Source organism: Cyanistes caeruleus, chromosome 1 (assembly GCF_971803275.1).
Source record: "Cyanistes caeruleus chromosome 1, bCyaCae1.hap1.1, whole genome shotgun sequence".
Classification (NCBI taxonomy): Eukaryota; Metazoa; Chordata; class Aves; order Passeriformes; family Paridae; genus Cyanistes; species Cyanistes caeruleus.
In genome coordinates this window covers 138181822-138203646 of record NC_141701.1, presented here as the reverse complement: position 1 = coordinate 138203646, position 21825 = coordinate 138181822, and the positions used below count along the sequence as shown (strand labels likewise).

The 21825-nt window shown below is 36.5% G+C and overlaps 1 protein-coding gene across 6 annotated transcripts in view; it reads right to left on the bottom strand.

The window, feature by feature from the left end:
* ZEB1 (zinc finger E-box binding homeobox 1) overlaps positions 1–21825 on the bottom strand; it is a 123359-nt gene that overhangs the window by 10544 nt on the left and 90990 nt on the right. For 4 of the 6 annotated variants that reach the window (XM_086862774.1, XM_086862749.1, XM_086862771.1 and 1 more), the window contains 4 exons: positions 13520–13720; positions 8246–8308; positions 6470–6631; positions 3372–3574 (listed from right to left, as the gene is read on the bottom strand). In XM_086862774.1, coding sequence (XP_086718900.1) covers positions 3372–3401 — 30 coding nt within the window. In that variant the 5' untranslated portion in view covers positions 3402–3574; positions 6470–6631; positions 8246–8308; positions 13520–13720. The remainder of the gene's footprint in view (positions 1–3371; positions 3575–6469; positions 6632–8245; positions 8309–13519; positions 13721–21825) is intronic. The other 2 variants (XM_086862754.1, XM_086862768.1) reach the window with 1 other exon arrangement.

Below are 21825 nucleotides of genomic sequence, written 5' to 3'. Positions count from 1 at the left end.
GGGTTTGTCAGCTGTCTTTTGCTAGCTCACATGGATTTTCAGCTCAGTTTAACTAAGTCCCTTGAAGATGATGTTCTAGAAGATTGTGGCTGACTCACTGCATTTCACGTTAATGATCCAACTGCAATGAGTCTGGAGGACCGTGTCAGGATTTACTTAAGCCTGCTGAGAATCAGTTACTACCGTTTGACTTGAATTATACAAGCTAACAGATCTCAGAATATATACAGTTACTGCAGGTCCTGGACTGCATAAATATTCATACTAAATATCAGTGCGTGTATTCAACCTGTCAGAAACATTTCTGCTCCAGTCTTTAAAATCTAATGTTCTAAGGCACGGAAGTCCACACTCCACTTATCAAATTTTTAATGAGTTTTCCTGGTCATGTAAGGTGCTTTAAGCCTTCTGCTAGGTAGTGTTTCCAAACCTATTTTGCCTTAGCTTTTTATATTTGTAACTCTGTTCAGCTTTCTTGCTGTCTCTCATAATACTGTTTTATAAATTTGGGACTTCCTCTGAATTACTTTGAGGGATCTTCTTTAAATGCAACTGAGAAATGTTAACACTTCTCCAAACTACTGCCTGTAATACTTTCACCTTCATTTTCTCAAATTCAAATTTTTTCAAATGTTGAGATATTCCCCATCTCAGCACTGTTAAAGCCACATTAGTTTGTGCCTGTGATGTATTTCTAATACACTGCACATAATGGCTGTTTTCTGCTCATTAAAGAATTAACTGCAACATTCAAAGAATATTTTTTTGCACTCCCTCAAGGACTGAAAGAAGAAACATCAGCCTTAAGGTCTTTAACTAGCTACTAATACATCCATGCACCAAATATTTACTGTGCTTAGGACTGAAGCCCACCCCTCTCAGACCAGAGAACAAAACTAATTAATGAGAATCCTCAAAAGATATTTGGAAGAAAAAAATTATAGGTATATCAGGGATTTTTCAGAGATAGTTTGACCACGGTTTCCAAGAACTGCCATTTCTCAGCAGTATGCACAACATTGTGAAATTTTGGAAGATTACCTACAGGTGCTTCATAAATTGGTGAGAAAAAAAAACCAAACAAATATAAGAAGCACTTTTTCACACTTCAGCATCCCTTTTGTTGCTTCACATGTGAAGGCAGACGACACATGCAGCATCACCTCCTACCAACTGTTAGTGGTGTAGGAGCAGCCAAGGGTGCAAGAGGAGCACGGGGAGGAGAGAGAGAAGGACAAGGTGCAGGATGGCTCTCAGCTCTCTGCTGGAGCAGAAGTTTTGCATATCTTCCCCTGGCTCAGAAGGAGGCCCAGTGTGCCCCTTCCTACTGCCTTCACTAAGTTAGGATTTTATCTTTGTTCATTACTTCTTTGTAGAGATCAATTACAAAATTGCCACATGATGAACATTACCAGCTAACAAAGTTACCCAAATAATCTATGGTCAGGTGAAATTCTTTAGGAATAAGACATCAAGTTTTAAACATGCAGCTGTTTAAGATCCACAACCAGGAGGTCTGTACTTTATTATGGACAGAAGTTCATTTTCCATTACACAAATGATGTATAAATCATGTATACGCAGCCAATTTTGAAGACGTGACAACTCTGTGATAATAACATAAACAAGTATTTCAAATTTTCCAAGTATCTAAATTATTGTAGTTTTAATTCTGGCTATGGCTTGAGAGAAAAGAACACACTTAAATGGGTGTAATACTGAATTCCAGATACTCCATAGAAACAACATTAATCAAATACAATTGTGCCATCAGAAGTATAAATCCATTACAATACTTTTTGTGGCAATACAGTTTAAGCTTCCCTTTTTATCAATTCTTCTGAAAGTGTTTACTTTTAATTTTTTTATTTTTTCATTCAAACTACATGCAAGTATGGGAAAGGCTTCCATCTCCCCCAACTACTTTATTCTTGTGGTTTTAGGCTTGTAACTGAAAAGACGGAAAACAAATGTGGTAGCCCACAAGAAAAGCATTATATAAATAGCATTCATAGATTTTATAGTTAGAAATATGAGATGTATGTAAGATGAAAGTAACTTTTAAAGTGCAAACTGAGCCAAAAAGGAAGCGAAACAGAAATTAATTGTTCATGGGAAGCATACTTGAGTAAAAAAGAACAGTCACACCAGAATATGCTGGTGAGGTTATTCCAAAACTCGTGAGACAATAAAATCCTTGCAGCAAGATGGCCAACACTTCTTGTATTGATTTAATTGACCTGTGAATGCAAACACTCAGGTATAAAAATGAACAATAAATTTTTAAGCCTATTAAATTGTTGGACTGGGTTATACTTTGTAGGATGGAGGTTAACAGCCAATGTACAAAAAAAGCATCTCCTTTACTCTAGTTTCCTTAAGTAAAGCATCTTCCTTTACTCTGGGCTACAGCCTGTTGGTTTGGTGGTACCAGAAATATTGGAAGTATTTTTACTTTTACATCCTGTTTTGCATTTTACTATTGCATTTATCTCCTGTTTCGTTTCTGGAGGCTATCAATCTTTCTAGTCTGTCCTTTAAAGGAAATATCTCCAAACGTCTTTAACTTGGTGGAAAATCTGCATGTTTTTTCCCTCTGGATAATTCCTGACTATTTCAGTTCCTGAGCCTCAGAGTGCCCCTGATAAACTATGGAAGAATATACTGGGGATGGATGATGGGACATTGTGGGGATAAAAAAAGAAAAGAGGGACAGGAGAACAGTCTCAGGATCTTCTGTAATGATCAGATGGTTAACTCAAGGAAGATATTCCAGGGACCACGTGCCCTCAGGTCAGCCCATGAAGCAGAGAAAACAAGCTCATAGCACCTTTAGCTTTTTCTGTTGCTTCATTTAGTACTGAAACACCGTAATTTACACACTAATTGTTTGTATATCGTCTTTCAGCATGAATTGCATTATAAAACTGTACCTTACAGTTCAAGTAACACAATGGTTTGTTTCTTAAGGGCAAAAATGCTGCAGTAAATTGTGAATTATTCAAACAGGACTTATGAAAAAAAAGGAAGTGTTTCATTAGAGGCTTGAAATTAGATTTGAGTCGTAATTTTTATGCAATGGTAGCCAATGAACAAAAAACCCCAACAGATTACCTACAAATGTAATAAAGCACTTCTGAAAGCAACCCTACTACTTAGATGAATGAAAACAGGAATTGAGATCTCAACCTTTGACAGCTACAGAAAAAGCCTGACTTGAGCAGTAAGTTTGAGTGTGTGCTCTGGGACTGGACCATCAGCACACAGATGATCTGCTGTGAACAGTTCCCCCGTTCTGCACGAATCTGCCCACATAACAAATCACAGCACTGCTATGGAGGACAATAACCCTTAATTCAAACGTCACTTACTGGATCTCTTCCTGATTTGTGTGATGTCATGTGGCGGTCGAGCTGCGTTCTGTATGCAAATGTGTAACTACACAAGGAGCAACTAAAGTTATCTTCATTTTTCTCATGGCGGTATTTAATGTGTTCCTTCAGAGAGGTAAAACGCTTGTACCCTCGATCGCAGTACGGGCAGGTGAGCAGTTGGGAAAACGCGTCAGGTGTTCCTACACAGGAGAGACAACGCACCAGACTTAAACAAACAAGTTCCAATCTTACTACCAGCAACAAACAGGCTTTACATTTACATCCATTACTGTAAGAAAACATGCAGCTGCTGGAAGCTCCGTTTGTTTTAGAGAAGGACCAGTGATAATTTAGATTTATTTCCACAGGTATTATGCAACCTCCCACACTTGCCGCAATGTTCCTTGGAGAGAGTCAGCACAATATGCTGATAGGACAAGGGGGAATGGTTTTAAACCAAAAGAGAGTAGATGGAGACTAGATATAAAGCATAAATTTTTCATGATGAGAGTGGTAAAATACTTCAACAGGTTGCCTAGCAGTCTGGGAAATGTCCCATTCCTGGAAATATTCAAGACCAGCTTGGACAGGGTTCTGAGCAACACAGCTCAATTTTGAAGATGTCCCAGCTCATTTCAGGGGGGTTGGACCTAAGTGACCTTTAAAGGTCCTGTCCAACCCAAACTATTCTATGATTCACAGATATGTATGTGTTAATAGGACATACTGTCTGGAGGACAGAAAGTGGAGATATTAAATGTGAGGCCATATATATGAGTCTAATGTGATCTGTGGAATCTGTTTTGCTGGCTTTCATAAAGTATTTCTATATTAGTACAGGGAAAAGTGAAACAAGATTGAAGCTAAATATTAATTTCGCAAGTCTATTTCAAGGAGTCACCATTTATAAAGTTTTAGCTCCATCCCTTCTTACCAGCATATGTGCAGCCTTCCCCATAGTAACTCATTCTATCCTTGAAAAGTTAATTTTTTAAAGGACCAAAAAAAAAAATTTCTTTATAAATTGATAAAGGTATGTTCAAATAAATGTAGGGCTTGCTGTACTTGATCAAATCATCAATTAATAGGTGTGATAGCCTCCAATGATCATGCTACTCTTCCTTGCTTCAAGACAAACAGGAAGAAAATGTTGCAAGGATGCACCTATGCACAGTGCTGAGCATGAGAAAGGTGGAAGGTCTTTACTGATTAACATTTTATGCTCTGACGCACAAGGGGCACATTCGTACATGCTGTCATTTTAAGTTTCAGAACTGTAAGAATTATTAATACTCATAAAATGAACCAGTACTTTAGAAAGCACTTGTGAATTATTTACCTTCATGACCTCTTCCAGCAGTTATCACCACAGATTGAATGAATTTTCTACAATCTATTCTGTTTGTGTGGAATTTACTAACTTAATTTTTACTGAATGTGCCAGTGATCTTGCAACAATGAAAAGCAACCAGACCACTTTTCCTTATTACTTAAAATCAATACTCTTTTTCTCATATAGGTTTTTTTAGAGTTGTTATAGTAACAATCAAAATAACCCCTACCCACAGGGATTTTTGTTGTTCTATCCATTTCTGCTTTTCCTGGTTTAGCTGAGTTGTCCAAAAACAAAGCCATCCCCAGATGTTTAGACCAAGTACGCTTCCTTTCAATTCTTTTTACCATCTATAATTCAGCTCATCTGACACAAAGAATACTCCATTTCAGCACAAATACAACTCACTGGAAATGTCAGAAGCACATTAACTTAAATTCTATTTCCATTGGAGGAAAAGGAGAAATTAAACAGCTTCCCAAAGTTACTAAAAACTCTGATTCTGTTGCTTCTATTGTCTACTTTCCCAGTTTGGAAGCATGCATCTTTACCAAATGTCACTATATTTTTGGCATTTTCTGTTTCAAAATGATTAAAACACTTAACACTATTATTCAGCATTGTGATCTTCACAATACTTCTCAGTGAAGTTACTGGGATAAGTCCACTTTAAATGATTAATACAAATGTGTATTTTTAATGACTACATGGAAATCATATGGTAAGTCTGTAAAACTAACTTGACAATATGTGCCACTGCAACCACATATTAAAATCTTTAATGAACGCATTTTTTAAAGTAAAATATGTAATAGCATAAAATCTCTGGAGGAGCAGAAAAAAAAGGTTATCTTTACTTCTTTCACTGCTCTCCCTTAGACTCCAGTCTAAGTCCAGTACAGTACTGCAGCTACAGTGACATTTATCTGCTCAGTTATATTCATTTCTTAAAACAACTAGAACACACCTCCCAACCATTTATGTAGGCTGTTACTTTTTCTTGAAAAATCATAAATACTCCAGTTGTCACAAGCTATCTAAGCTGCATGCTTGGGAAAACACACAGAATGCAAAACTAATCTTAACAGTATTCATCTTCAAATATTTCATGACAAAGAAATGACAAAGTGTAATTTCTCATCTCACTCAGAATACCTTAAGCACAAAACTTCCTCAGAGGGAAAAAATCTGTATCTATAAAAATAACAACAGGTCATTATTTTTTTCACATAAACATTTTTTCATGAACAGTGATTCTTTTTTCTCTGCTGCTGTCCTTTCAGGCAGAAGACCCCAAAAGCCTGTCATAGACTGGCTACCCACTTAAAGAAATTCTAATAGATCCTTTTGGGATCTTTGTTTAGAAATATAAAAGAGGAAAGAAATCTGCCATAACTCTCCTTAAGTTATTGTTATATAAAACTGTTCTATTTTGCTTCTATTATATTTAATAAATATTTATTCTGTTCTTTCATATAAGGATGTTGAATGGATTTATGAAATCTTGAACTTTTCTCTTCAATGACTCGAGGTTATCATTTTGGTATTCATAAAAGTGAATCCCAGTGTATATCTTGTTTACAAAATCAAATGGCAATGTTTTTTGCATGATGATCTTATCCTCTTATAACTACTTAACTGAGTTTTTTTTCCTCTCTAGTTGTATGTATATGCACTGCTGTCTTCTGAAGTACAGCAGAAGTTTTGGGTCAAGCAGTGAGTACAACTGATTTCATAAGAACTGAACTAATGACATATTTACCATTTTCATCCTGACCACTAGCTTCTGGCGTGCCTTGTCTCTGGTCCTCCTCAGGTGCTTCAGGGTAGATAACAGCTGTATCTTCTTGCTGAAGGAATTCTTCAACATTAGGGTCATGGTTTTGCTCATTTTCTGCATCAGAATCACATTCATCTTCTTTTACTAAGTGGGAAAAACAAGACACAAGATAAAAAATTAAATTTAAAAAGAACATAAACAAGATTCAGTAATTCACACTGCCAAATCTCCCTCTAGCCAAGTATTTTAAAACTCTTTACAGATATAGCATAAGTCAAGTCCTTTAAGATGCCAGATTATACCATGTGTTAGAAGAACTAGTAGCATAATGGTATTTAAATACTTGACTAAACACAGTTTGCCTCTAACTCAGTGCATTTTTATTATTTCAGACTTGGCTGTTCTTCTAAATTTCCCTAAAAATCTTAAATGCAACATTAATTATGATTTAGGCCTTGTAGTTGGAAGACCTGTTTACCATCTTGGCTCCTGTGTTTTCAAAAGTACATTTGTGGCCTTGAAGACACAATTTTTAATGTTATTTATAACTTTTCATTAGCACAAACTCAGAAGATATTTAAACTCAGTAACAAGCTGGCCAGATAAATGCAGCAAACTTGAGCTCTGACTGGCTTGTTCTGTGGTGTTGGAAAAGGCTATCAAAAAGGCTTCAGATCTAATTAACAACCTTCAACGTTTTCCAGTTAAAAACTTAAAAGAAAAATCCAATGAACAACTATATTGCAAAATTAGCAAATAATAAATTAAATATTTTACTTAATGCTGGTACAATAAATATTTGATCCAAAGTATTTGCCTAAATACATTGTTAATAGAGTTTATTTTTAACATGGTGGAACATTCTGTGAAAGCTCTGCCTGCAGCACCCTAAATCATGACAGATGTTCTCCACTATTAATGTGAGGTGTATTTTTAATAGGAAAGAGAAGTTTTATGATTCATCTCTCAGTGTGAAGTCACATACTCAATTTATAATTTGACACAATCTTTTTATGACACGAGGCAGTCTCTCATATGTAGACTGTAATGCAATGAATAATGCAGCTCTCAATACTTAAGTGGAGAGAACTGATTTTATAGGAACTGAAAAGAATGTGTGAAACTAGATTTTAAAACATAACAGTGTTTAGATGTGGGTTTGCTTTTAAATAAGACTTACTCTGATGTTATCTACTTATATAGTAAGGACATCAAATAAAACCCAAAAAACCTTAACAAAAGTTGGATGAGATATATATTAATCTTCTGTCAAGCAGAGAAATAGAAAAAATAACAAACCATCTGTTTTTGTTTGAGTCTGAAACTGAAGTACACATTTTGCCTTCTGTGTAATCAGTATAAACAGAGGAGTCAATAATAAAATATAGTATTAGCTTAAGTTTATTTTTGTATATTTCTTCATAGTTCAAAACACTACCTGTTGACATGTACTCCTACATGTAAAATCATTGCTACTCCTCGTTTTACCCTTCAGAGAAGCAGTGCTGCCAGAGCTGTGTGGTCAGTCCTTGGGAGGGTGGGCTGCCCTGTGGCACTGGTCACCTACATCTCTGGACCCTGGACACCAAAAGATACCCAGACATTTTTCCTCAGCTAAAACAGTTTAAGATCTCTAGTGAGGAAAAGCAATTTTTATAAACAGAGGTGGGAGAATTCCAAAGGTTTCAGAATGATGCTCACCTAACCAAAACTCAATAGCACTTTATGAATAAGGCCCTAAGATTAACAAAGAAATACCTGTACATCCAATTTCATCTGTCTGAGCTTCAGGCCCCAGGATTTCCTTTCTTTCTTTTCCAGCTGAAATAGCACATTTCACAAAAAGAATGAATATTTAAAGAAAATCTCACCAAACAACAAAAGCCACATGCACACCAACAACTTAATATATTTGAGTTATTTCTTTATCAGTGATTTCCATTTCTGTCTTGTTTAGAAGTAAGTGCATTTAAACATAGTGTTCTTTCAAAAATATGGATGCCACATTATTTCAGCAGTGTGTGAACAGTTGAACCACAAAGATATTTCATACTTAAGGAAACCAAACCTTAAAAGGAAGCAATACTAAACACTGACCATTATGTAAAGAGAGGTAAAGACATGGCCAGTGTATTTCACCCACAAATAGAGAGTCAGCTACTTAAATGACCCCATCTACAAATGCAGCCATCTGATACACTGCAATATTATTTCCAGAAATCAGAGCATCATAAAACAAATGCAGTTATGTTATTTTCTGCAATTAGTGGTTTTCAGAAATGATTGATAATTTGCTGGTAATGTCTGCAAACAGCAAACTAATGTGTTCTGTTTCTTGCAAATAATCTGGAAACCACTTAAGGCTGTGATTGCTTAAATAAAAAAGGATTTTAAACACGTGCTCCCCCTTCAGAATAACTGTGCACTACAGATATGCTTCACATGTTGATTCCAATACTCGGTATGAGTCTGCAGAGCCAACGCTGTGAAGCCAACCTGCTTCCCCAGCTCTGCCAGCTCTGCTGTGCTGCAGCCTTCAAGGATGCAGCATGGAAGCTTTAACTCACTACAGGCTGTTGGTTCAAATCGATAAACAGCCAAGTTGTTCTTAATTTTGGTTCATTGGCTTGCACAGACTGGGAAGTTCCCACAGGAAGAGCCACTGCTGACATTTCCTCAGTACCTGGCTTATGGCAGGAGTACATCAGAAAGCCACGCTGCCTGATTTGCTCTTTATCAGTACTATGCTATGCTAATAGATGTGAAACTAAAGCATTATTTCATAGTTTCATTATGGAAACCTAGGATGCTTCAGAACTACACTCTAGAAAAAGCCTTCTAGGCAATGCAGAAGGTTAGAGCACACAGCTGCTCTCACCTGAAATGGCAACTGTTATACTTCTATTTACCTTATTTCATTCTACATCAGTACAGGAAATAATCCTTTAGGATTGCAAGACAAAAGCCCAGGACATTCCAGCTTTTTAATTACAGGATAAACCAATTTCTCCTTTATGTGGAAGACGTTAAATCCTAGGAGAACTTTTAAGTTCACAAATAGTACCAGCTTCCTCAAAGGAAAAGCTTCTTAATTCTGCCTACTTTGACCAAAGCCCACAGACCCAAGGTATCTGCAAATAGTGACAATTCAAACACATTTCTTGCTTTTAACAAGAAATGTGTTTAAAAGGAAACTGCAACTCTTAAATCTTACCTTAATGTCAACTGACACCAAAAAAAAACCCCTGAAAAAACCTCAACTCAAACAGCCTGTATTATGTTGGTCAGTTCTGGATTGTGAACTAATTACATTTTTGGTTCATGGTACGAAACTTGGTTCAGAGTTTGTAAGATGGATGTCTGGACACAATGCAAATTTATACCAAACATTTAATTCCTTAAAATCAAACATGACAAAAAACCACTGTTTTCCTTTAAGGAGAGTTTTTGATGGTTGTGATTTTTCTCCATTATGAAATAGGATCTACATGAGAGGGAGAATATCAGTAAGTTATTACTCTGAAGATTTAAGTTATAGTGTCTCCAGTAAATTCCACTGGCTTCAGTACAAATAAAAGTTATGCTTCCCAAGGGAATGTCAAGGAATTTATGGAATTATAGATTAATCTAGTGAAGTCAAACCCCCTCTCAATGCTAATAATCCTAACCTCTGTTTGGTGCTGTCTCTTCCTAATAGCTAAAGTAGGGTATAAGACAGGGAGAAACCCTTTTCCACAGGGAAATGCTGTAGGAATTATTAATAATTTGAAAAACATTGAGTGGATATACATTTTTATAGCTATGTATGGTCCATGAAGAAAGACAACATTGCAACTGTGCCCTCAGAAGCCCAGTTATCACACATCTGGGAAGCAACAGAATGGGATGTGATGATGGGGGAACAGATCTTAAGACACTGTTCCACCAAACAGAAGTCACAGTTCTGAGTTCCAGAGGAAATTCAAGCTACCTGCTAAATGACAGCTTAAATAGAGGTCTCCACAAATAGCATCTAGGTCATGAATATCCATCCTGGAATTACAGCTGGACATACCAGATAGCTGTAAAACAGGTTCTTGGACTTCTACATCTCATCACTGCTTATGAGCTACTGCTTAGAGACACAGTGGGGCTTCCCAGGGTTAAATGCTGATGATTTTCAGATGACAGGGAACAGTGTTAACTAGCAGCAAACATGCCTGACAACTACTGACATTGGCTGACAGTAAAGATCTCTGCATGGCTAAGATAACTGATCAAATTGAAACCACTAGCAAAGTGGAAATTTTGGCTGTAGGCAGAAAGACAAACTTCACTGAAATTTCCACTGCAGTCTTTATCTGCAGAGAAGGGAATAAATTCCAAAGCCCATCAAGAGAGTTTCTAATTTAAATTCTTCAGAACTAATTTTCTGATACTCATGTAGCAAGAACTATTTACAGCTTGCAGTATTGACTGGTTGGTTGCTTTTTTGATCAAAAAGATGCCACACAACCCACAAAATGTCAGAACACACTTTTGAGCGTATAAGCTCAACCTAAAATTTGATGACTTAAATCAATTTTTGAATTCCAGAAAGAGTTTAAACATAAAACATAACTTACTTCATTTTTGAAGGTTATTTCAATGTCTGGATTTTTCTTTTTTCTTTTTTTTTTTCTTTTTTTAATTGTAAATTTTTCAAAAATATCTTAGCTTCAACCCATAGGCTTCCAGTTTTGCAAAATACTTACAGTACATAATAATGCTTTTTTAAGAGCATTAATACAGTAAGTTTAACTCCTTCATTTTTAAAAAATTTTCTTTTAATTGTAGCATAGATATTGCTTCTAACTAAAGCAAAGGAAAATCATATTAGGGAAACTTTGCACACATGAATGCTGGCACACTGTCAACAACTTGTACAGGATACACGTGGTTCACTTTTTTAAACCCATAGGACTGTTTCAGTTAAACCTCTTGAGAAACACACCTTATATTTAAAACACCTGTTCCTAGGGTCTTTCAGAAATTCAGTTAGAATGACTGGAAACGGAAGGAAACTAATCTGATAAAGAAATGTGTGTTGTTTCTATTCTTGGCAATTCATGAACAGAATAAATATGCAAAAAACTCATTCTGTCAAGTTCAGCTAAACCCAGAACCACTGAGTACTTCTTTACTGATGAAACACAACTTACTAAAAGTGCTGTAGAGTACATTTTTCTAAAGATAATCATGAGTCTTGAAGATGGTTGCACAACATCTACCCCAGTACATTTCCCTGTATGTGAGGGATCATGTATTCAGTACCTTTCTCTTCATATTTCTAACATGCAGCAAAGACTGATGATGTGATTTTCAGCTCATACCTTTCCTTCTAGGATAGCTATCAAAAGAGTAAATGGTATTCTACACTAGCAAATCAAAGTTCCAAAAAACCTAATGTAGCCTTCACTTTACTAATCTAGTCGTTGCCAAAAATTTAAACTATTTATTTTTAAAAAAAATTACTATCAAATTAAAAAACCCTTCCAGACTGCTACAAAAGAGGCTTCATAATACATAATTTTTACAGAGGAAATCTGTGGTTGTTGAGCAAGCCTGTATGGCAATTGATTAATCTTTTGTCCGGCTAACAATGAAATTCTGTCTTCATCAGAAAACTCCAAAGCAGAGAAACACTGCCTACATTGAAAATCTACAACCATAGCAGAATTTAAAACTAAAGAGAATTTAGAATTTTAGCAAACAAATTTTTAAAAGTTAAAAATGGTATGTTTGATATAAGGAGTCAAAAAAGATGCCATCACATGTCTAGAGCCCTGAAAACTCCCAGAAAGTTGCCTGAGATGCTGTGTGATGGATTCATCTCCAGAAATCATCTAGTCCAAGAGGTCTTGATCCCAAATGTCTGGGAGCCAGTGCTCTTCTTGCTTCCCCTTTTCAGGTTTCCTATACATATGTTTGAAGGGTTCAAGCCTATAAAGAGCCCACTTCAATGTAACCACAATTTCTGACAGACACAGCCTGCAGGAGAACTAAGATATTACAGGAAATCTAAGAAAATTACCTACCTAATAAATTATCTCCAAAATACTCATTTCCCAGCACAGCATACCTTGGCAATAGCAGCTCTGTAAAAACAGGCTGAGATGATGCTATTCTTTGAAGTCTCAGCTGCCCTCTCTCAGCTGGACTGCAGTTAGGAACCATATGACTGCTTTCCGTTTATTTAGATGTGAGGTCATGCACTGTGTACTAAACCACCACTGTTAAAAGGTGGACACTAGGAACTGTGGCTGGAGTTCAGATACAAACAGGGATATGCTGGAAAACATTCTGTACCTTTCAGGGCATTAAGGTCAAATTCCACAATAAATTCAACTAATTTATGCATTTATCCAAATTTGGCTCAAAAGTAAGCATGCTGTGTGATATTATGAAACTCAGTATCTGATTCCACAGTAAAAAAAGGCCCATTTCCTCTCTGCTTAAAATTTTCAGCTTCTAAACCTGATGCATAATATGTGCAACATTTACCTCCTTCCAGTGTTTTCAAAAGAATGATTCATTACGACTTACATAGCCAATTCTAAAGCTAATCAGCTGATTTTTTTTCCTGCCTGTGTTTTACAAGGAAAAAGAGAGAAATTAGCACCTGACTTTTTTTAATGTTTTTTGTTTACTGCTTACTCCTCACGCTGAGCCAATCCTGAGCCTTACAAGGAACTCTGGCAGAAACCTGCCAGGCAAAGACTTGAAAAAAACCAAAATCTAGTAACTAGTCTCTAATCAGCCTTTGGAATGCTGCATCTACAGACTGGAAGCTCCTGTTAAACAATGCCAATGGAATTAATCCAACTCTGAATCTGTTTCAAATAATAAATTAAGAACATGAAGTATGGTATAATAAACAAGTTATAAATCCTCTTTTTTGATTGTGAATATCATATGTTATTACAGTAATAAAGTGACCAAAAAAAAAGTTCAACTGAATCTTCGTTTTAGAAAACTTTATTTACATATTATCACCAGTAGAAATGAACATACCTTCATCTTCCCAGCAACAGTTTGTACTCCCTTCTCTTTCACTGTTTTCTGGTAACACTATATGGTCGGTTGGCAAGTCATCTTCTGGCACACTAGCATCACAGTCTGCTGCATCCGTTACACTTTCCTCTTCCACTATATGCAATTTATCTTCATCATCTGAATCCGAGTTTGCTTCTACCACATTGTTGTAATTGGTGACTGTGGAAAGACAAAAACAAAATACTGATCAATATACTCTTAACTGATGGCACGGAGGTCCAAAGCTCTCAGTAATCTGGCCAGGGGACATACATGGGGCATCTCCATGGGGTCACATTATTATTGCTTCTTGCCCAATGGGGATGGCACTGTCTTGTGAGCAACTTGGCCGGAATGTTGGCACACAATGAGCACCCGACAGCTCCTGGGCTCCTGCCACCTCTCACATGCACACCCACCATAAGGCTGCACAAGAGAAGGCAGTGGGCAACTCCAAAGTTGGAGCCATAGTGGAGCAAGAGAATTCCAACTGGATCACTCCAACGTGGATGCCAGTGTTGCCATATGTCTCATTTATGATTATTGTAGCATGGAAGACCAATGGCCCCAGGTAGAGCATCCTTCAGAGAAGGCAGCCCACCTCTCTAAGGGTCCAGGGGAGTCAGTCCTTTCCTGCAGGCACACAATGTACTCCCCCAGCCCAGCCTCCCACTGCCTCTTCCTGTAACCAATGCCACCCCATGCTCTGGCTGTGGGAATCACTGTGAAACAACCGGGAACAATAATGAGGTTGAATTCAGAATGGCTTAAGTACTCATGATCTAAGCTAAAATGCTATTGTAGTTATACCACTAAAGACTCAGCAGGATGAATGTGAAAGGAAAAATCACTTAGACAGGGAATCTCACATAACATTTGCCCAGTTATCCTGAAAATGTAATAACTCTACTTTCTTAGCCTGAAGAACATTATTGCAAGAGTCTTTGGACAAAGGATTACATGACAATATATATATTTCTGTCATATGGGAGCAGATTATTATTAAAATAGTCTTCACCTGTAAGCACAAAAGATCAGTTACAACCATTTCAACTTAAATGTAAGGAACTGTAAGTAAATTGTATTAAAAAAATTACTTTCACAATCTGTTTAAATGTCTTGTTACACTGAAGTTATTATGAAACAGAACTACATAGGTATTTCTTCACTGCCAAGTTTGAACTTCTTACTAAAATGCTGCAAAAGACAGTCTAAGAAAGAGCATAGATTTATAGACGGATAAACCAACAGGACTTGGCTGCAACAGTCCTTCAATGATTATCAGAACTGTACCTGGGAGGCACATAATCATGGTACTTTATGATACCTGCAACCTGTCACTGTTAGTTCACAAGAAGCCAGACTGATTCTTTCATATGAAATACTGCCTATTAAGGTAGATAAATAGCAAACCAGACTCCTGCTTTTCTGAAGTTAGCCCTTTTTTTTTTTTTTTTAAAGTTGATATTTTAGTCATTTAAAAATGCATGTAACCAGGAAAAGTGAGTAACATTATGAACAGATAGGCTACTATCTCATTTCCTTCCAATTCAGGAGAAAAATGTCTCATCTAAAACATGCATGAGAATGACAAAAGAGCCTTTTGAATTTAAAACAATCATTCAGTGGTACCATATTTTACACAGTGCTATTTGAAAAATGTAGTAACTCCCCACTACTCATGGAATTGGCATCTTCTAAAACAGCAAATTTAGGCAAATTGCCTAAAAAACATCTGGTCCATTTCAATTCATAAATTGATATTCACTTAATATCCTGTAACTGATTCTGCAAAGTAAAATAGCTACTGTAAGTGATGCTATAATACCATGTGATATAAAAGACATACTAATACAGAAGACGTATTCCCTCACCAAAGCAGAAGAGATTAATGAATTTATTCTCCTGAGAAGTAGCAAATGCAACTTTTTAAAAGTGTGAGAACAGACAAAAAAGAAGAGGAAGTGGAAAATAATTTTAGCCTTTTCTCTTGACTGAGTTTTACTCCGAGGCTTAGAAGCAGAGGATTATTAATATAAAATAGCAATGTATTTACATTTGCCACACATGAAACAGATCACTAAAAGTTGGGATCAAAATTTATAGGGATAAGTTCAGGTGTAGATAATGAATACTTTATTTTTTAAAACTAAATTTCCTGTTCAGTTTAGGATATTGTGGCATTCCTTATATTAGACTTAGAGTGCTTTTATGGAAAACAGAACCATAATCAAATACTTTCTCTTCAAGAATTAGACTTATGGAGAAAAAAATGTTTCTTCTTTCCTCATCAAATGTATTACAGATGTATTCTATACATTATGGCTCTCTTCACCTTGAAATATTTCCATACATCCTCACTATACTCAAGTGCCAACTCTGCAGAAGTTAAAAACTCCTCCTTCCTCATAAAAAGCGGGGAACAAATGGTCTTTGGAATTTTAGTTTCTTTCACTAAAAATCGCTTGCCAACAAGGCAAGATTAGAAAGCAAACAAGAAATCTGCCTCTAACATTCCTTTTTATCTCTTCCCCAAAACACTTTGGGGAAAATAAATCTACCAAAGCTGCATCTAAAAGGTCTCAGCACACTTGGGGCAGCCAGGCAACTCACCACCAAACACAGCAGAAAGTCAAGCACTTAAAATGACGGAATCACTCATATACCTACATATAATTTTAATTAAATGAAAACATGCTGCTTTCCTTCTGCAAAATCCTTGCCTCATCGTTCAGTGATAGAAAATAGGAAGGGAATGATCAGTTTTATGGAGTGAACTGAGTATTTGTAGCATTCTGCTTCATTTGTTTAGATTGCAAAGTGATTGCTCAGACTTACTCCCTTCAGCCAGCAGTGTTCCAAAAGCTTCCCTTATAGAACGTTAGCCAGAATGGGATTCCATATTATATATTATAATGTATGGCATATGCTCATATGCAATATATTGTAAATATATATTGTATAATGACATGATTATATCTTTTATATTCTATATAATTTCCTTACATGCCGTTCAGCAGGAATGCTTCAAAACATACAATTAACTGAACTGCAGTAGGTTGATGCTATCTCCATTTTGCTGATTAGAACCTGACTGTTTAAAACCCAGAAAAGTCTTCTGGCAATCCTGGCATTGCCACATCAGTGCAGGGCACATCAGGCTGTACTTAACAGAGGACTTTGCATTTATACAGCATTTTACACATTCAAAGCACACTTGTGTCCATTCCAAATGCAGCTATGCCCAGAGCCCAGGTACCTCAGCCCATGTGCCACAGCCAAGTAGAAACATAGAGATCACTTCCAAGTAAGTTATCTCCCAGAATCACATAAAACCTCTTTCAAAATCAGAAAGTAAAATCTAGTCTTTCTGTGGAGCTTTCAAACGCCCTGGAGAGAGTGCTTTTGATTCCTGCAGCCCTCCACTTAAATTACTACGCTTTCCAGCAATTAAGGCAAGGGTTCTGGAGGCAACAGCTCCCTTTAATAAACACCCCTGTTTCATTCTCTGGGCAGCATTCCTCCTGTGAAAAAATTATGTGATCACATAATTAAAGATGTTATCGTTATGCATACATGCAAGAGACAAATTAAAACAGTTTGAACAATCTTCATTTTGACATTTTCCAACTTTTTTTGAATGCTCAGCTTTCAAAGTCAAGTGTTTGATTTCACAGAATGTGTTACAATCTTTAATGGAAACGATGGTTAAAAAAACCCAATCAAACCCTGTAATTTACTGTATTTTTAGCTAATTAAAATGAAAATCAAAATCTCATTACATGATACCATACTGATACCTTCATGGCTGCAAACCTTAGCTTTAGCAATGCAGATTTGCTCCTGGTGCCCTACAAGACGAATGGGTGGTAGTAGGAAGCTACTCAGACAGGTTTTGGCTCCATGTTTCACAGGAACTATGGCATCTGGCATTCAATTCTAGGGGTAATCATCCTCCCCCTCCCCTTTCTTCAGTTCACTCCTAGCGCCAAATTTAGACCTTCCCTATCTGTACATAATTTTGTGTGTTTTCTCCTCTCATCCTTGATGCTTCCTCAGAATAGTCACCACTGAAAGAAGAGGACAACAAACTCACAAGCCTTGCTCAACGCCTGGCGCCACAGTAGCTGCTGAAGTTGGGAGGAATAAATTTCATTAAACCTTTCTGGATAAAGATTGAAGTATACTCAATACAAAAGCAATATGTAGAGACAACTGCTTACAATCTCTGAAATTAATTCAATAAACTATACATAAATGATGACTTCAAGGGACTTCTAATTTGGCAAAACATTCCATGCAGAAAATCAAACACACATAAAACCTTGCCTGGAACAGCTGTGGCTTCCCAGTGAAGGAGCTACAAATTTTTACAGACTTCAGTACTATTTACTTTTAGTTAATGTCATTTAAAAGTAGTGACTAGCTAAATAAAATAATTCAGCCTGGATCACAGAAATCTGGCACCAACAGCAGTCAGTGTCTCCACAAGGAGACATTGCTCTGTGAAAAGCAAGGACAGTTACAGAGGTTACGTCACCCTCGGTCACCACGGCTCCAGGGATGGCTATCAGCCGCAGGGGACAAGCAGCAGACCACTGAGGGGTGTCTTATCTTTAACTGTAAAAGCTACAAATCACAAACCATGGCTGTAATCTGCTGAAGACAGGTCACCAGACAAGCACGTATGATGCATGACACACACATGGGCCTATTCTGTTTAATACACAGTATGACACCTTAGCAAAATTTTACATGATTAAAGTTTAATTACTGATTTTAGCTTTACTTTCACAGATGAATAGAAAGCCTCAACAAACATAAATTACACTGAAGACTAAATATTTATTCAATAAAGCAAATTTTTTATATCATTACTATATAACATCTGAAATAATTATGAGATAGTAATTAAAAATACATTTTATGAACCAAAATTACTTTTTCTCCTCTTGATCACTTTCTTGATACAGTATCCTGGTTCTTAAAGAACAAATTACTATCTGTAGTTGAAACTTTCCTTGCTCTAAGAACAAGTGACTGCAAAATGAACTGCAGAAAATGAGGTTCGCTTTTGGGGTTTTTACAGTCCTAAATGCAAAGCAGATGTATGATGTTGCACAATTCTAATTAAAAAAGAAATGCGCTCAGATGGAAATAATGATTAAAGACCTAAAATATAGATATATATTATTTTGCTGGTTCAATACAGGTGTGAAACTGTGATACATATGTCAAATCAAATCAAACATGGTATGTGAAAGGAAAAAACTGCTAGTTGCTGACTTAAAACCAGTAAACCCAGGAAATTCAAGGTGAACAGTAATATTGTGGTGATGAAAGACTGTAGGATTCATTGTTTTCATAACATAATGGGTGAGTCCCCAAAAAGACAATTATTATTATTGCCACCTGGATGGCAACAGAAGGAAATCTTTTTAAAAAGCTGTCAGCAGTTACCTGCTCACCACTCCCCCATCCAGACCTGCCCTCAGAATTATTAGATTACATGAAAGATGACATTCCCAACACAAGGAATTACAATCCTTGTCAACAATCAAGTTGATGTCACTCAACAAGGTAAAAACATACATGGTGGAATATGCATCAGAATAATCTGAGATCAGATGGTGGCAAGAGGACAAAAACTGCACTAAAAAGAGGGCAGAATTCCACAGAACTAAGGGAAAGTGCCTAACACGTAGCACCGGGATGAGGAAGGCTGCTTTGAACCTGCTAAAACCTTTTATTCAATACTTGACCATGGTCACTGTCATTTATGTAGCATCTGGTCCAGCACTCTCACTAGCTGCCTTTTTTACACTTCTTCATCTCCACACTTAATAAAAAATCCTACCTACTTCCACTAAACAAAAAACTTTTAGGAATTTGTGAATTAACACAAACACTGTTGAATTTTTTTAAGATGTAGAACACGTCTGACTTGTGTGAGCTCAGCATCACAACACTGTACTGGCAGGGGATATAGAACAGCTGTGAGAGATTCTGATCTTTTCGAAATCCTACTTCTAAAAGCTCTTCCAAAAAAAAAACCTGTGAATGCTCATGCATGAATACTCCTAGAAAGAAAGGTTTGATTCTACAAACTGGAACAACTGTGCTCTCTGAAGTTCATTCCCAGTTCATGGATTTCTGCTCTGACAGCCTACAATCATCTTTTGGAAACCATTTACTCTCTGTCAGCCCACCTGAAAATCTGCTCCTATATATTATTTAGCTCTAGTGCAATATTTAAGCAAAATATATTGTGAAGTCTGAAACCTAGTCATTTAGCATTCAGTATTTTATACTTAGATTTTAGGGTATACTATTAATTTTGTTACTACTCCTGAATGAAATGCCATACTTTCAACTCTACACTGCTCTGAGCTGCCCAGCGTCTTTAGTAATGCTAGACCTCTATGCTATTTTCTTATTTTTCCTCTGTTTAATACATACACTTGACATGCAATAATATATACAGAGCCATGCTACCATCTGAAGCAGAAACATGAGAAAGAGCTTAAGAAAAAATAAGGCATATGCTCATGCTTCTATTAAAATTCTCTACTTGAAATTTTTTGGCTTCTGTAATTCCCAAATGACTTGTATTGTCTTCATACCTAAGATCTTCATTTTCTGTGAATTTGTCTGCTTATTTCTTGAATTCATGAAAATTTTGGCATCCACATTAGTCTGAGGCAAGCAGTTTCACAGCTCTGTGTTGTAGGCAGAGTAAATTTCTTCTGTTGATTTTGAACCTGCTCTGCACCACATTCAGTGGGTGTCCATTGAATTGCCCTCCTTGTGTGCTCTATGCCATCCATGATTTTACACACATTGTGTCACCCTCCCCTACAATGCCAAGGGTCTTTGTTTGCTTGTTACCCATGAAGAAGTTTTTCTACTGATCATTTTTACTGCACCTCTCTGGACCTTTTGTTCTGCTGTATCACTGTGTTAGCAGGGGGAGAGGTGACAATCTAGAACTGCACTCAGCATCCATCTTGGATTAGAACGGCAGGACAGAAACACACTGTTTTCTTCTCTGTCCTTTTTCTAACAACAAAACCAGATTTCTAGGACTTTTCTTGACTTCCACAAGTAATTAAGCTGGCATTACTAAAAGTTTATTATCTGTAAACCCAGAAGTGATGTTCCTGAATGGTAACAATCAGCTCAGAATCCATCACAGGACCCTTGCCTCAACATATACTGCTTCATTTTTATCCATCTACAATTTTACCTGCCATACTACTGGCTTGAGTATGTGGAAACACTATCATTATTTCCCAAACAAATACAAACAACCCTTAGTGAAAATATTTGCTGCTTCACACTCATGTCACTGCCTCTATCAGGCAGCAGGGTGATTTCCTGTAGCACTGGGATAGCCAGCAGTATTACAGAGGAGAGTGGAGGCAGCAAAAAACATTCCATTAGGTAGTCTGTTGAATTCAGTAAAAAACCACAATGAGATCTCATTACGTGCAAAGTATGAGGAAACCGTATTATACTCTCAGTTAAATTGTTCAGGAACAAAAACCATGACAGAGATTAGTTTCTGAAACAATCCATTTAAAATTTAATTTAAGAACATACTTGCAATTTTCAGAAAAGTCATTCTGCTTTTAAGAACAGTGTATGTGCTATGACTGTGGAGAACAGAACTGTATTTTATATATAAAAGCCTGACTCATGTTGATTTATATTTGTGTAGATACACACACACGTGAGTATGCTCACACAAGTGCAAGGCAACTGGACTCAGTCCTTCCTCTGCCTGAAGGAATAAAATCTCCCACACATGTTTATATAAATCTATGATTAGTTGGAAAAATAAAAGTCTGAATATTTATATGTACCAAGTACATTTCTGATAATTTTGTTTAACTAATAAAAACGTCTTTCAAAATATCTTTACACCTCTTAACTGAATTCTAGTCAAATGCAGGTTGACACACTTTGACTATTCCAACACATTAAAACACATTAAAACCCATAAAATTCAAGAATCTTAATAAGCACTAAGGTATATTAATCACCTCAATACACATGCACTGGATTATTTGGTCTTCAGGTCAACTCAAAGAAACTTTGAGCTTAAAATAAATGCTTTGCAAGCAGACTTCAGACTAAAATGTGCTCTAAATGCTTTACCCAGAGGGAGACTGGATATTTAGTTTGGCTTACCCAACATACATTAAAATCAATGATGTAAATAGAATTTCCCTGTTTGTCAATTTTAAATTATGATTTTAAAATCAATCAGATTTGACACTAAA